Source organism: Malus domestica, chromosome 17, assembly GCF_042453785.1.
Source record: "Malus domestica chromosome 17, GDT2T_hap1".
NCBI lineage: Eukaryota > Viridiplantae > Streptophyta > Magnoliopsida > Rosales > Rosaceae > Malus > Malus domestica.
This window is the reverse complement of record NC_091677.1, coordinates 26,310,494-26,322,941: the sequence shown is the minus strand read 5'-3', so window position 1 is coordinate 26,322,941 and position 12,448 is coordinate 26,310,494. Positions and strand designations below refer to the sequence as shown.

General features: G+C 37.7%; 1 protein-coding gene across 1 annotated transcript; it reads right to left on the bottom strand.

Moving 5' to 3' along the window:
* Nucleotides 1-8,078: 8,078 nt before the first annotated feature.
* On the bottom strand, nt 8,079-8,408 carry LOC139193434 (secreted RxLR effector protein 161-like). The gene has a single exon (XM_070816455.1). It carries the CDS (start codon nt 8,406-8,408, stop codon nt 8,079-8,081), a length of 330 nt encoding a protein of 109 aa, XP_070672556.1.
* Nucleotides 8,409-12,448: the final 4,040 nt, after the last annotated feature.

Genomic DNA, 12,448 nt, shown 5'->3' with positions numbered 1-12,448 from the left:
GACCATTCTTGCTCTTATTATCGCTAGAGTTCGTCTCAAGAAAAAAATTATGTGTTAAACAAATCACCGATTTTGATATTAGTAGCATGCTTATGATGAATTTTCGAATTTTTTAGTGCATTTTTGCTCACCTTCTAAAGTAAGGATGTTTCTCACCCTACCCCGGTTGATTGTTGTTAGATTTGTTAAAATTTTGATATTTGTGTCTTAAATCAATTAAACAAAATTAACCTAACAGTAATGAATGGGGTACTTTAGGGGTGTGACCTTTGAACAATGACAAAATAAACGATTAAATGATATCATACAAGAAAATGGGGGGCTTTTAAAGATTATATCTCCTTTTAAGGATTTTAATTTATTATAATATTCCTAATTATAGGTTTATTAGCAAAAGCAACCTTTTATAATGAAAGAAATTAACTACATTTATTTAAAAGAAGAAAAAAATAGTGTACCAAGAAAAAGATTTTTTTTTTTTTTTTTGGTAAAGTGTAGCAGGAAAAAGATAGTCTTATTGCAGTCATATTTATAATAAGAATGTGATTGCGTAAATTATAGTGTATCTAGGGATATCTTTGAATATTTTCTTTAGTAGTTATTATCCTATTAGAGTTGTAATCATATAAGGGTAAGGATTTAACATATTTTACTACTATAAATAAAGGCACAAAGGGTTGATACAACACACACCTCACAATTAAATCTCTCTCTTATCTCTCTCTCTTGCCGCCGGCCTCTCTCCCTCTCTAGTCCTAAATACAATTACGTCAAATAGACATATAACACGTTATCATCACGCTTTTGCCAGAAACTAAGAAACTGAAGGATCATAGGAGGAGGTTTTCTTCTACAAAATTCAAAGGCTTTTATTTGTTTTCTGCCAATCAGGTACACTTAAAATAAAGTAAAATATTTGAAACGTCCACGAAGCATGAAAACATTCCCCATGATGCACAAACCCCTTATATTTATATTTTTCTTCCGATATATATACATGTTTCATGCATTATGCAATTATTTTGCTATGTGAAATTTGTGAGTCAAATCATATAAATAAATTAGAAGCAATTTAGGTTTTTCAAACCCTAGAGATGTAAAAAAAAAAACAAAAATTATGGGAATTTAATGCGGCATGGCTGCGGCTCTCTGTCGCTGGCACCACTGCCGAGCACCGCTCTGGCCTGTAGCCCAGCTGCATTAAGCACGCCCCAGGATGACGTCGTTTTGACGTCTGACCGATGGTTACAGCCATTTGGGCTTGCTGCGAGCAAGAACAACTCGACCTTTATGGCCTGAGATTGGTTTGGATTGGGCCTGCAGCCCCAACCCACCTACCAGCACGACATGTAGTCGTTTGCTAGGGTCTGCCCTTGCACTTATAGACCATCACTAGCAACCTGCGTGTTGCTTGCTAGGCTTTGCCACCCATCGACCCATTTGCCCATAGCTTATGTTGTTGGGCTTGACCTGCCCCAACCTTAAAAAAAAAACTTAAAACCAGCCTCGACTGGCCTTTCCCGTACCAACTCGCAAACTAGCCTTCGGATGGGCTTTGCCCCATGCCTCTTTTTTGCCCAAACCAGTAGCTTTTGTTGTTGGGCTTACCAAGACCACACGGCCTAGAGGTCTGCAACCCTCCCTGAGGCCCAATGACCTGCAGCCGAGCTGCAGGGCCTATCCTCACGACGTTATGAGCCCACTTTTGGTTGGGCCGCGTTATTTTTTCGATCCAATACCAAATTTTGGCACACCTGTGTTATAAATCATGCCCACATATTTTTTTAGGGGTACTTTGATTTACGCTAATTAATTCTAATTTAATTATCACTTGGTTTATAACCAACCGAAGCTAATATGACCCGTCTGTCATTATTTTGCTTCCACGATCAACCTCGTTTGGTCCCAATCTATTAAATTAATTAAAAGTGACCTGCAACCATTAATCTGATAATTAATCCAAAAGTATTGACCTGAATATTACTTTTGGACATTAACGATTCAATAATTTATTTTTCTACTTTGAACCGTTAACATCCTTTCGTAGTCTCGAAGCTCTCACACTTGAGTTCCCAAAGCAACTCAAATCCACTACACTTTAATTAGCATATTGCATTCTATGTTCTTGCAGGAACCTCTCATTTATAAACTAATCGTTCAAAAAACTAAATTAAACCTGTAGTTTCATATTTAGTGCCTTTGAAACCCGATGTTTTCATTCAAAACTTACCACATGAAACCTGTAGCTTTCATGTTTAAATTAAACCAATACATGTCTATAGAACCCGAATGTTCTACGATGTATGTCTATAGATTACCATATGACTAACCACGTTTTTACGCGTCAAACTTGAACAAGCTCGATTTCACCGCTCTAGAAGTATATGGAAGAAACTACTTGAAGTCCAAAACGTGAAGCTCAATCTTATTGCCAAGGGAATTAGAGCCACCATCAAGGCACTTACCGACGCCATCTTGGTCGATGAAGCTTAGAAAGCTATTGCACTGATCTTCATTCGAAGACACATCCATGATGAGCTGCAAGCCGAGTACCTCGTTTGGTAATAAGGTAATATCATATCTTACTATTATCCAGTCTTTCATTAACAGTCTAAGAACAATATAAGTACCTTGATATATGTACTTGTATATCTGTGAGATTACTGTATACATTTATATAATTTCAAACTCATTTCGTAGCACAACCGAAAATAAGTATGAATTCCTTGAAACTGTGTTTCTCCTTTTCTATGGTCTTTCCAATTAGGCACTTACCTACCAATCAGAGACTACCAAATTAGATATGGCATATCACAATTGATCCCCGCCAAGTACTAAGGATCAGAGGTTCAAATTCTATCAGACATATTCAGGTCAACATATTGATACAACCCTAAAAGATCAGCACATTAAACTACAGATAACACCAAATCATAGGAGCCAAAGTCTTACATATTTTTCAATCAAGTAAATAGCCAAATTAAGAGGCAAAATCGAACCTGGAGTGGAATCCGGAGAATGGAGATGCAGTGATGTAGAGACAACCATAGATGACAAGGATGATTCCGTCCACTACACGAGGGAGGAGAAAAGAGAGACTAAGAGAGGCTAGGCTACCGGAAGAAGTGAACATACGGCGGGAGAGAAGGGCTAGGAAAAACAGACGGCGGGATCCGGAGAGAGCCAGACAGGGTTACGGGAGTGGGGAGAGAGAAAGGGATTAGGGCTTTTGTTTTGATCAAATGGTAAAATTGGAAAATAATGGAATAGAGAAGTGGTTATTTCGTTCAAAAAAGTTCTAATAATTTAAGTGAAATAGAATCCAACGGTACAGATTTATTCTCATTTATCTTACGACTGTTATTTAAGTAAAGTCTTTAATAATTTTTTAATTAATGTAGAAGTGTAAAAAATATAGAAAAATATATAAACGCTCGTAATGACAAACTTTACAACTTTTTTAAAGAGCTTAACTTCGAAATTCTCCATTATAATCATATAAATCATAGATCAAAATTTAACCATTGATTGTTGTTTACATTTACGCTTCATTTTTCTCATCAAATTTTGTTTTTTCGGATTTTCTTTTTTTGAAAACATGATCTATTAGAGGATGCATGAAGATGAACGGTTTGGATCGTTGATATTATGTTCAGAGTTTTACGGTTAATGAAAATATTGTTTGATGTTTATAAAGTTTCTACAAACTATATGACATCGACTCATATTTTAGTTAACCGTAAATATCGAAACATGATATCAAATAACTGAACCGTTCATCTTCTTACATCCGCCAGATGATCATGTTTTCAAAAAAGAAAATTTTAAAAATGAAATTTAGAAGAAGAATAAAGCGTAAATGACAATCGATGGTTAAATATAAATTTAAGGTTTATAGATTATAGTGTTGGATTTCGAAGTTGACCCCTTCATGAAAGTTGTAAAGCTTGTCACTATGAGTGATTATATATATATATATATATATATATATATATATATTTTTTTTTTTTTTACATTTTTTACACTTCTACAATAATTATTATTAATTTTATTAATTTTGCCCTCAAATAAAAAACATTATTCATGAGGGTGTGGGGGATTTTAAAAATCTAAACTATAATGTAAGTATAACCATTATCTACTTGTGGAGGAATAATGATGAATCACGAATGTTTATATATTCTTTCACATTTTTCATACTTGTATGTATGTCTTCTTAGTTATTGCCTATACAAATACTATACTAGTTTATTTTAATTTTGGACAACAACATGTTAAGTAAAATTTATCCTAGTAATGATAAATGATAATAAGGAACTCTCATAATAAAAATAAATAATGACTAAAACTTTATTTTTTATTTTTTAACTTATATAGAATAATAATACAAAACTATATGTTTAATATAGAATATATTATATTTATTAATATGACTATTGTATTTTATAATAAATCTTTTAGTAATTAAACTTTAAAATTATCAAATTAATTTTTTTCTTAACGGGTCGAAACGAGTTACTTATGTGTATACCCGTTAAGAACCTGTTATTAACGGGTCACCCAATAATAACCCGATTAGTTATCGTGTTGACTCGAAACCCGTTATTTTCGTGTCATTTTCGCGTCGTGTCAGAAACTGTCGAGTCTAATAGATATATCATATAAAGGTTTAAATGTAATTGTACGCATCAAATCCACCCAACTGAGAACAAGACTGCCCTCTGGATTGAAATTGAGGAAAGCGAGCAATGATGTCGTCGGCATCTTCCTAAGTTGCATCTTCTTCAGGAAGTCCTTGCCACTGATTCAGCCAACAAATCACAGCTTTGTTCTTGACTTTAAACATTCATCTTTGCAAAACTTTTGCATGTGTCCATTGCATTGCTCTAGTAGTGCAATCCCAAGGTGGGAGGGTGGGTGAGAAAGGGATAGAATCACATATTCTTTTCTTAAGCAGTGACACATGAAACACATTATGAATTCTGGAATTGTGAGGAAGCTACAGACGATATGCCACTTTGCCAACTCTTGCTAAAATCTTATAAGGGCCATAATACCTTAGAGATAACTTGTGATTTTGGCGATAAGCAACAGAAACTTGGCAGTAAGGCTGTTGCTTTAGAAAAACCAAATCACCTACTTCAAATTCACGCTCTGTCCTATGTCTGTCAGCTTTCTATTTCATTCTATTTTGAGCCAAGAGTATATTATGGTGAAGACGAGATAGCAAGTCATCACGTGATTGTAAAACAATGTCAACCTGATGAACTGCAATGGAGTTAGGGATATAAGCTTGAACTGTGGGGGGTTGTTTTCTGTAAAGTGCTTCAAATTGAGTCATCTGAATACTAGAAATGGAAAGACATATTTGTTATGATGTTGCATATGACTGATGCTGTATATGGAGTCTATTACCAAGGTGACCCCTAGGGTAAATCTCTAAGGTAAGGCTCATTGTAATCTTTAGGTTAAAGGTATGTAAATCATTTTTCCCTTCTTGTTGGGCACTGGCAATGTCCTTCTTAAGTTGAAAGACACGTGCATAATTGTTTTGATTTCCATACATATCTTGCAAGGCTTTCCAAAGCTCACATGAACAATTGTAGTAGCTAAAAATCTCAACAACATGTTTCTCCATGGTGTTGTAACATGTTGTTGAGTAGCAAGGACATGACAAGTTGATCCTTGCAAAGCCATGCACCATATGTAAAGGAAGAGATGTCTGAAACTTCCACATTTCCATTTACAAACCCTAATTCCCTTTTGCCTTCGAGAGCAAGAGACACAGCTCGAGACCAAGGGAGATAATTAAACTCGTTCAAAAGAATTGAACACAAACGTTGATTGGTGTTAACCTCGACGTCTAAGAAATTTGAAGGAGAGATATACGAGATGTCACCCTCTATGTTTATTGAATCTTCTTCAGCCATGGCTTAAGATTGAAGGAAAGATGCAGCGGAAAAAAATGGCCAAAGGTAGGTTACAAAACCTGCTCTTATACCATGTAGATTTTCTAGTTTAAAGTTTCAATGTATAATTCATGTATGTTTGTACAAGAGTGAGTCCGGGTATATATGAAAAGAGAGGGGGAAAAGAGATTGGAAGGATAGATGCAGCAAACAGCCAACAAGAAAGAAGAAGGCGTGTTGCCTACCTAATCTAAACCTTACACAAAGACATTACCCCAATCAGTCTTCTCTCTTAAATCAAGGGAAGGGTGATTTACATACCCTTACCCTAAAGATTACAACGAGCCTTACCCTAGAGATTTACCCCAGGGGTCACCTTAGTAGTAAACTCCATATGTAGCATCAGTCATATGCAGCATCACAACAGTATCGTACCACCATTCGGTAAATATGTGGTCCAAGATGATGGTTTGTCACCCACAAAGCATCTCAAATAATGTTCAAGCGTCATATTCAATACTTCTGTTTACCCATCAGATTGAGGATGGTAAGCAGAGCTTCAACAAAGTGATGAACCTTGTGACTTGAAGAATGCATTCCAAAATTAACTAAGAAATGTGGGATCACAGTTGCTTACTATTGATCTTGGCACTCCATGGAGATGAAATATGTTTTGGATGAAGAGATCAACCATGTTGACTACCGTGTAAGGATATGAGAGTGCTATGAAGTGCCCGTACTTAGTAAGTCTGTCCACCACAATGAGAATCACATTTCTGTGTTGTGATGTAGGCAAACCTTTAATAAAATCCAAAGATATGTCTTGCCAAGCATCAGTGGGGATTGGTAGAGGTTGCAATAGACCTGGTGGTCTAATAGCTTCATAATTTTACCTTTGACACATATCGCAAGCTACCACAAATGCCTTGATATCCTTTCTCATTCCTGGCCACATAAAATTTCGAGACAATCATTTGTAAGTTGCCAAATATCCTGAGTGCCTTACAGTGACAGAGGAATGGAATTCTTGGAGTAATGTGTAGGGCCACTGTGAAGTTTGAGGAATGAAAAGTTGATGCTTATAATACATCATGCCATTTTGAATGGAGTAATTTTTTGGGTGCGGTTGATTGTTTCGAATGTTGTTGAAAATAACTAAAGCTTCAGGATCATTTGTGCAAGCCTTTTGTATCTCTTCAATACCCTCAAAAATTGGTTGTGACAATCCCATCAACATGTGAATTTCCTTTTTCCTTGAAAGTGCATCAGGAACAATGTTTTGAGCACCTGCCTTGTATTCAACCACATAGTTATAGCCAAGTAACTTAGAGAGCCACTTTTGTTGATTTGGTGTAGTTATTCGTTGATCCAAAAAATGTCGAATTGTTTGGTGATCGGTAACAATTTTGAATTGTTGTCCCAACAAATAAGGTCTCCATTTCTGGATCGCATACACAACCGCAAGCATCTCCTTATCATATACCGACATATTCAACATGGATCTGGACAATGGTTTGCTAAAAAATGCAATGGGATGTTTGTCCTGTTAAAAACAGAAAGAGCTTCGAGAGACTAAGAGAGAAGGAAGTTCAATACACACTTGTTTTTTGGGAGAATATTCTTATTGAATTCAAAGATAACAAAGACTACTTATAACCTTACGAGATAACTGAATGGAAGCAACAACCCACGACTTTACAACACCTAGAATCATGTTATCTGACTAGGGTTAAAGACTGAACGTGCAACAATACTGGTTCCTTAATAATATGAATTATTAACAGTTACAAAGTTGACCTAGAAACTAGAAAGCTTAACCCTAGTGGTCAAAAGAATCCTAACAACTTTAACATCCTCTCTTAAACAGAACGTTATCACCATTCAGTTTATTCCCGAATAAGAACGGATGCCCAGCAAACCTCACAGTTTCAAGAAATCTTCAAGCTTCAACGACTTTGTGAAAATATCTGCAACTTGCTACTGAGTTGAGCACTAAACCAATTCTACTTCTTCCTTTGTAAGATCACGCAGGAAGTGAAAGCGGACATCAATGTGTTTGCTTCGACCATGCAGGACCGGATTTTTTGAGAGTTTGATGGCTGATACGTTGTCACAAAGTAGCATCGTAGCCTTGCATTGATCATGACACAGTTCCTTTAAGATTCTCCTTCACCAGACAGCTTGACAAGCACTAGATGCAACAACAATAAATTCAGCCTCAGTGGTGGAAAGAGTGACCACAGGTTGTTTCTTTGAAGACCAAGACACAGCTCCTGAACTTATTAGAAACACATAACCTGAAGTGCTCTTTCTGTCATCTTGATCCCCTGCATAATCACTGTCCGAGTATCCCAGAAGCTCCTGATTTCCTTCTTTCCTGTAAAACACCCCAAGGCCAATGGTTCCCTTCACATACCTCAACGCTCTTTTTGCCGCTTGTAAATGCATCTCAGTAGGGCGCTTCATGTACCTGCTGATCAAGCTTACTATAAATGCCATGTCAGGACGTGTAACAATTAAATACCTGGAGACTTACTACGATTTGTTTGTATAATGTGTTATCCACCATTTCTCTATCTTTATCCTTCCTTAACTTAGACCCTGGAACTGCTGGATTATCCACTGGATTGCATTGATCCATGTTGAACCTGTTAAGCACCTCCTGTGCATATTTACGTTGACCAATGAATACCCCATCTAACCGTTGCAACACCTCAATACCCTAGAAAAACTTCATTTTTCCAAGATCAGTCATATCAAATTCTATCATCATGAATCGTTTAAATTCTTCAAACATAACTTCATTATTTCCAGTAAAGATTAAATCGTCTACATACAGACAAACAATCAAAACTTTACCTCATTCCACTGTTTTGATGAACAAAGTGTGTTCATATGGACACTTCTTGAAACCTTCATTGACAAAGTAAGTCTCTATCTGGCTGTACTAAGCTCGAGGAGCTTGCTTGAGACCATACAAGGCTTTCTTAAGCTTGTATACTTTGTGTTCATGTCCTATTTTCTCATATCCAAGAGGCTGAGCAACAAAGACTTCTTCATTTATCTCTCCATGCAGAAACGCAAACTTGACGTCTAGTTGATAGAGAATCCATCCCTTCTGAGTAGCAAGTGAAATCACGATTCGAATGGTGTCGAGTCTAGCCACCGGTGCAAATACCTCAGCATAATCTACCCCATACTCTTGACTGTACCATTTTGCAACGAGTCGTGCCTTATTCTTATCTACTTCTCCATTCACATTAAGTTTCGTCTTGTAAACCCACTTAACACCGATAACTTTGCTTCCAGGGGGTAACGTAGTAAGTTCCCACGTTTCATTCTTTTCGATAGCCTCAATCTCTGAGTTCATGGCCTGTCTCCATTTCTCCTTTTTAACTGCATCTTCATAGAAAATAGGGTCACTATCAGGAACCTCAGCCATGTATGAAACGTTGGAATCTTCTGGAACCACAACCATGCATGCAACATTGGAGTCTTCTTCCTCGGAGCAACCTTCCCCACTCACATAGTCTTGCATCCATACTGGTGGTCTTCGTATCCATGCCCCATGAGGTGAGTTATCCACAGTCTCTTCATGAGGTAAGTCTTCACTGCTCTCACCCTCCTCAGTGCTGCTAGCTTCTGGTTCCTCTGCATTATCGCCATTTTCTATACCCTCTTCCTTATCTATCTCCCACTCCCAACTTTGATCCTCGTCAAAAACAACATCTCGGCTGACAATTATTTTTTGAGAAATCGGATCATATAATCTATAGGCTTTCGACTCATCACTTACCCCAAGGAATATGCATTTCGAACTCTTGTTGTCAAGCTTTATTCTTCTGTTATCTGGTACATGGACGTGAGAAATACATCCAAAGATTCTGAAATGACTAACTGATGGTTTCTTTCCACTCCATGCCTCTTCTGGAGTCTTGCTTCTTACTGCAAGTGTGGGACTCCGATTGAGAATATGCACAGTCCAATTTACAGCTTCAGGCCAAAAAGTTTTTGGGATGTTCTTTCCAGAAAGCATGCTCCGGACCATGTTCATAATTGTCTGATTCTTCCTCTCGGCAACTCCGTTTTGCTGGGAAGAGTATGCAGCTGTGAGTTGTCTTCGAATGCCATTCACTTCACAAAAAGAAGTGAACTCTTGTGATGTGAATTCCCCTCATCTGTTAGTGCGAAGGGCCCTGATGTATGCTCCTGTTTCTTTTTCAACCTTAGCTTTGTAGTTCTTAAAAACAACAAAAGATTCAGACTTTTCTACCAAAAAATACACCCAAGTTTTACGACTAAAATCATCTATGAAAGTGATGATATACCGTTTCCTCCTATTTGATATTGGATTGATTGGCCCACAAATATCAGCATGAATTAACTGAAGAATATCTAACGCCCTCCACGTGCTTTCCTTTGGAAATGAGTCCCTTCGTTGTTTCTCCACCAAGCAATCTTCACAAACCTTCGAATGGGACTTTGAACTGTGGCATACCCTCCACCATCTTCTGCTGTTGAAGAACTTTGAGACCACTCCAGCTTAGATGACCATATCGACAATGCCAAAGTTGGGATTGTTCTGAGACAAGAGAGACGAGACACTTTTGCTCCCTTATCTGACATCGTGCAATGAGAATGAACATCCTGTTTTGTGACATAACAGTTTCAATGATTAAGCCCTACTCAGGATGAAAGATCTTGCAAGCTCTGTGTTGCATGAGAATTGCAAGACCATTCTCTTGTAGTTGTCCAATACTCAGTAGGTTATTCTTCAAGTCTGGTACATGAAACACCTCAATAATCACATGCATGAGTCCATTTATCTCCATTCGAACACTGCCATTTCCCTGCACTATCAGGCTTGCATTATTTCCTAGTTTAACAGAATCTTTGAAGCCTTCATTAAGATCACATAAAAGCTCATTCTTGCCACTCATATGATTGCTGCACCCTGAATCTAGAAACCACACATTTATTGCTAGTCTTGTTATCATCCACGTATGCCATAAGTAGCATCTCTTCACTTGTCTCAGCCAGGTTTGCTTGTTTCTCATTTTTAGGGCACTCCCATTGAAAATGGCCAAGCCCATGACAGTAATAACATTCCACTGTGGATTTGTCTAATCCCGATCGACCACGTCCTCTTCCTCTTCTGCGGTAAGAGCTACGGCCTCCTTTTCGTCCTCCATCATTTGTGGCTTGTAGTGCTTGTTCATCCACAGTATGCCTACACATTCTTTGCTCATGAACTAACAGACTGCTTTGAAGTTCATTAATGGACAAACTGCCAATATCATTTGATTCCTCAATGGAGCACACAACATAGTCAAACTTTGGAGTCATGGACCTTAAGATCTTATCGATGACCACCACATCACCCATCTGTTCACCATGAACTCTCATCTTGTTGGCAATGGTGATAGTTCATGCAAAGTACTCATTAACAGACTCATCCACCCTCATGTGGAGTAACTCAAATCGTAGGAAGTCTCATGTACTTAACTGTTACACATCCTGACATGGCATTTATAGTAAGCTTGATCAGCAGGTACATTGAGCGCCTTACTGAGATGCATTTACAAGCGGCAAAAAGAGCGTTGAGGTATGTGAAATGAACCATTGGCCTAGGGGTGTTTTACAGGAAGGGAGGAAATCAGGAGCTTTTAGGATACTCGGACAGTGATTATGCAGGGGATCAAGATGACAGAAAGAGCACTTCAGGTTATGTGTTTCTAATAAGTTCAGGAGCTGTGTCTTGGTATTTTTGCTTCAAGGAGTCCCAAATGTCTTTTGCTATATCCTTTTTCAAGATTGTCTCCAAGATCGATCGATCGATGGCTTGAAACAAATAATTCTTTGCCTTGAGATCTTTTAGCCTTAGATTTTCGATTGTCTTCTTCTGTACCTCTGTAGGATCCACCCCTTCTGCTACTGCAGGGACCCCAGTTTCTATCAAACCCCAGTATTCTTTGGATTGCAGAAAATTCTCCATCAGCATGCTCCAATGATCATAGTGTCCATCAAGTTTAGGAATGGCTGGCTGCACAAAACTGCTTTCACTGGCCATATCATTGCTCATTCTCATTGCACTCGTGTTTTCAGTCAGACTTTAAATCAGGCCCCATGGTGGGGCTTATATACCAGATGTTAAAAACAGAAAAAGCTTCGAGAGACTGAAAGAGAAGGAAGTTCAATACACACTTGTTTTCTGGGAGAATATTCTTATTGAATTCAAAGATAACAAAGACTACTTATAGCCTTACAAGATAACTGAATGGAAGCAACAACCCACGATTTTACAACACTTAGAATCGTGGTATCTGACTAGGGTTAAAGATTAAACGTGCAACAATACTGGTTCCTTAATAATAGGAATTATTAACAGCTACAAAGTTGACCTAAAAACTAGGAAGCTTAACCCTAGTGGTCAAAAGAATCCTAACAACTTTAACATGTCCTGTGAGATGACTGCTTTAATCCCAATGCCTAAAACGTCATATTCCATTGTAAACTGCTTGTTAAAATCTGGTAAAGTT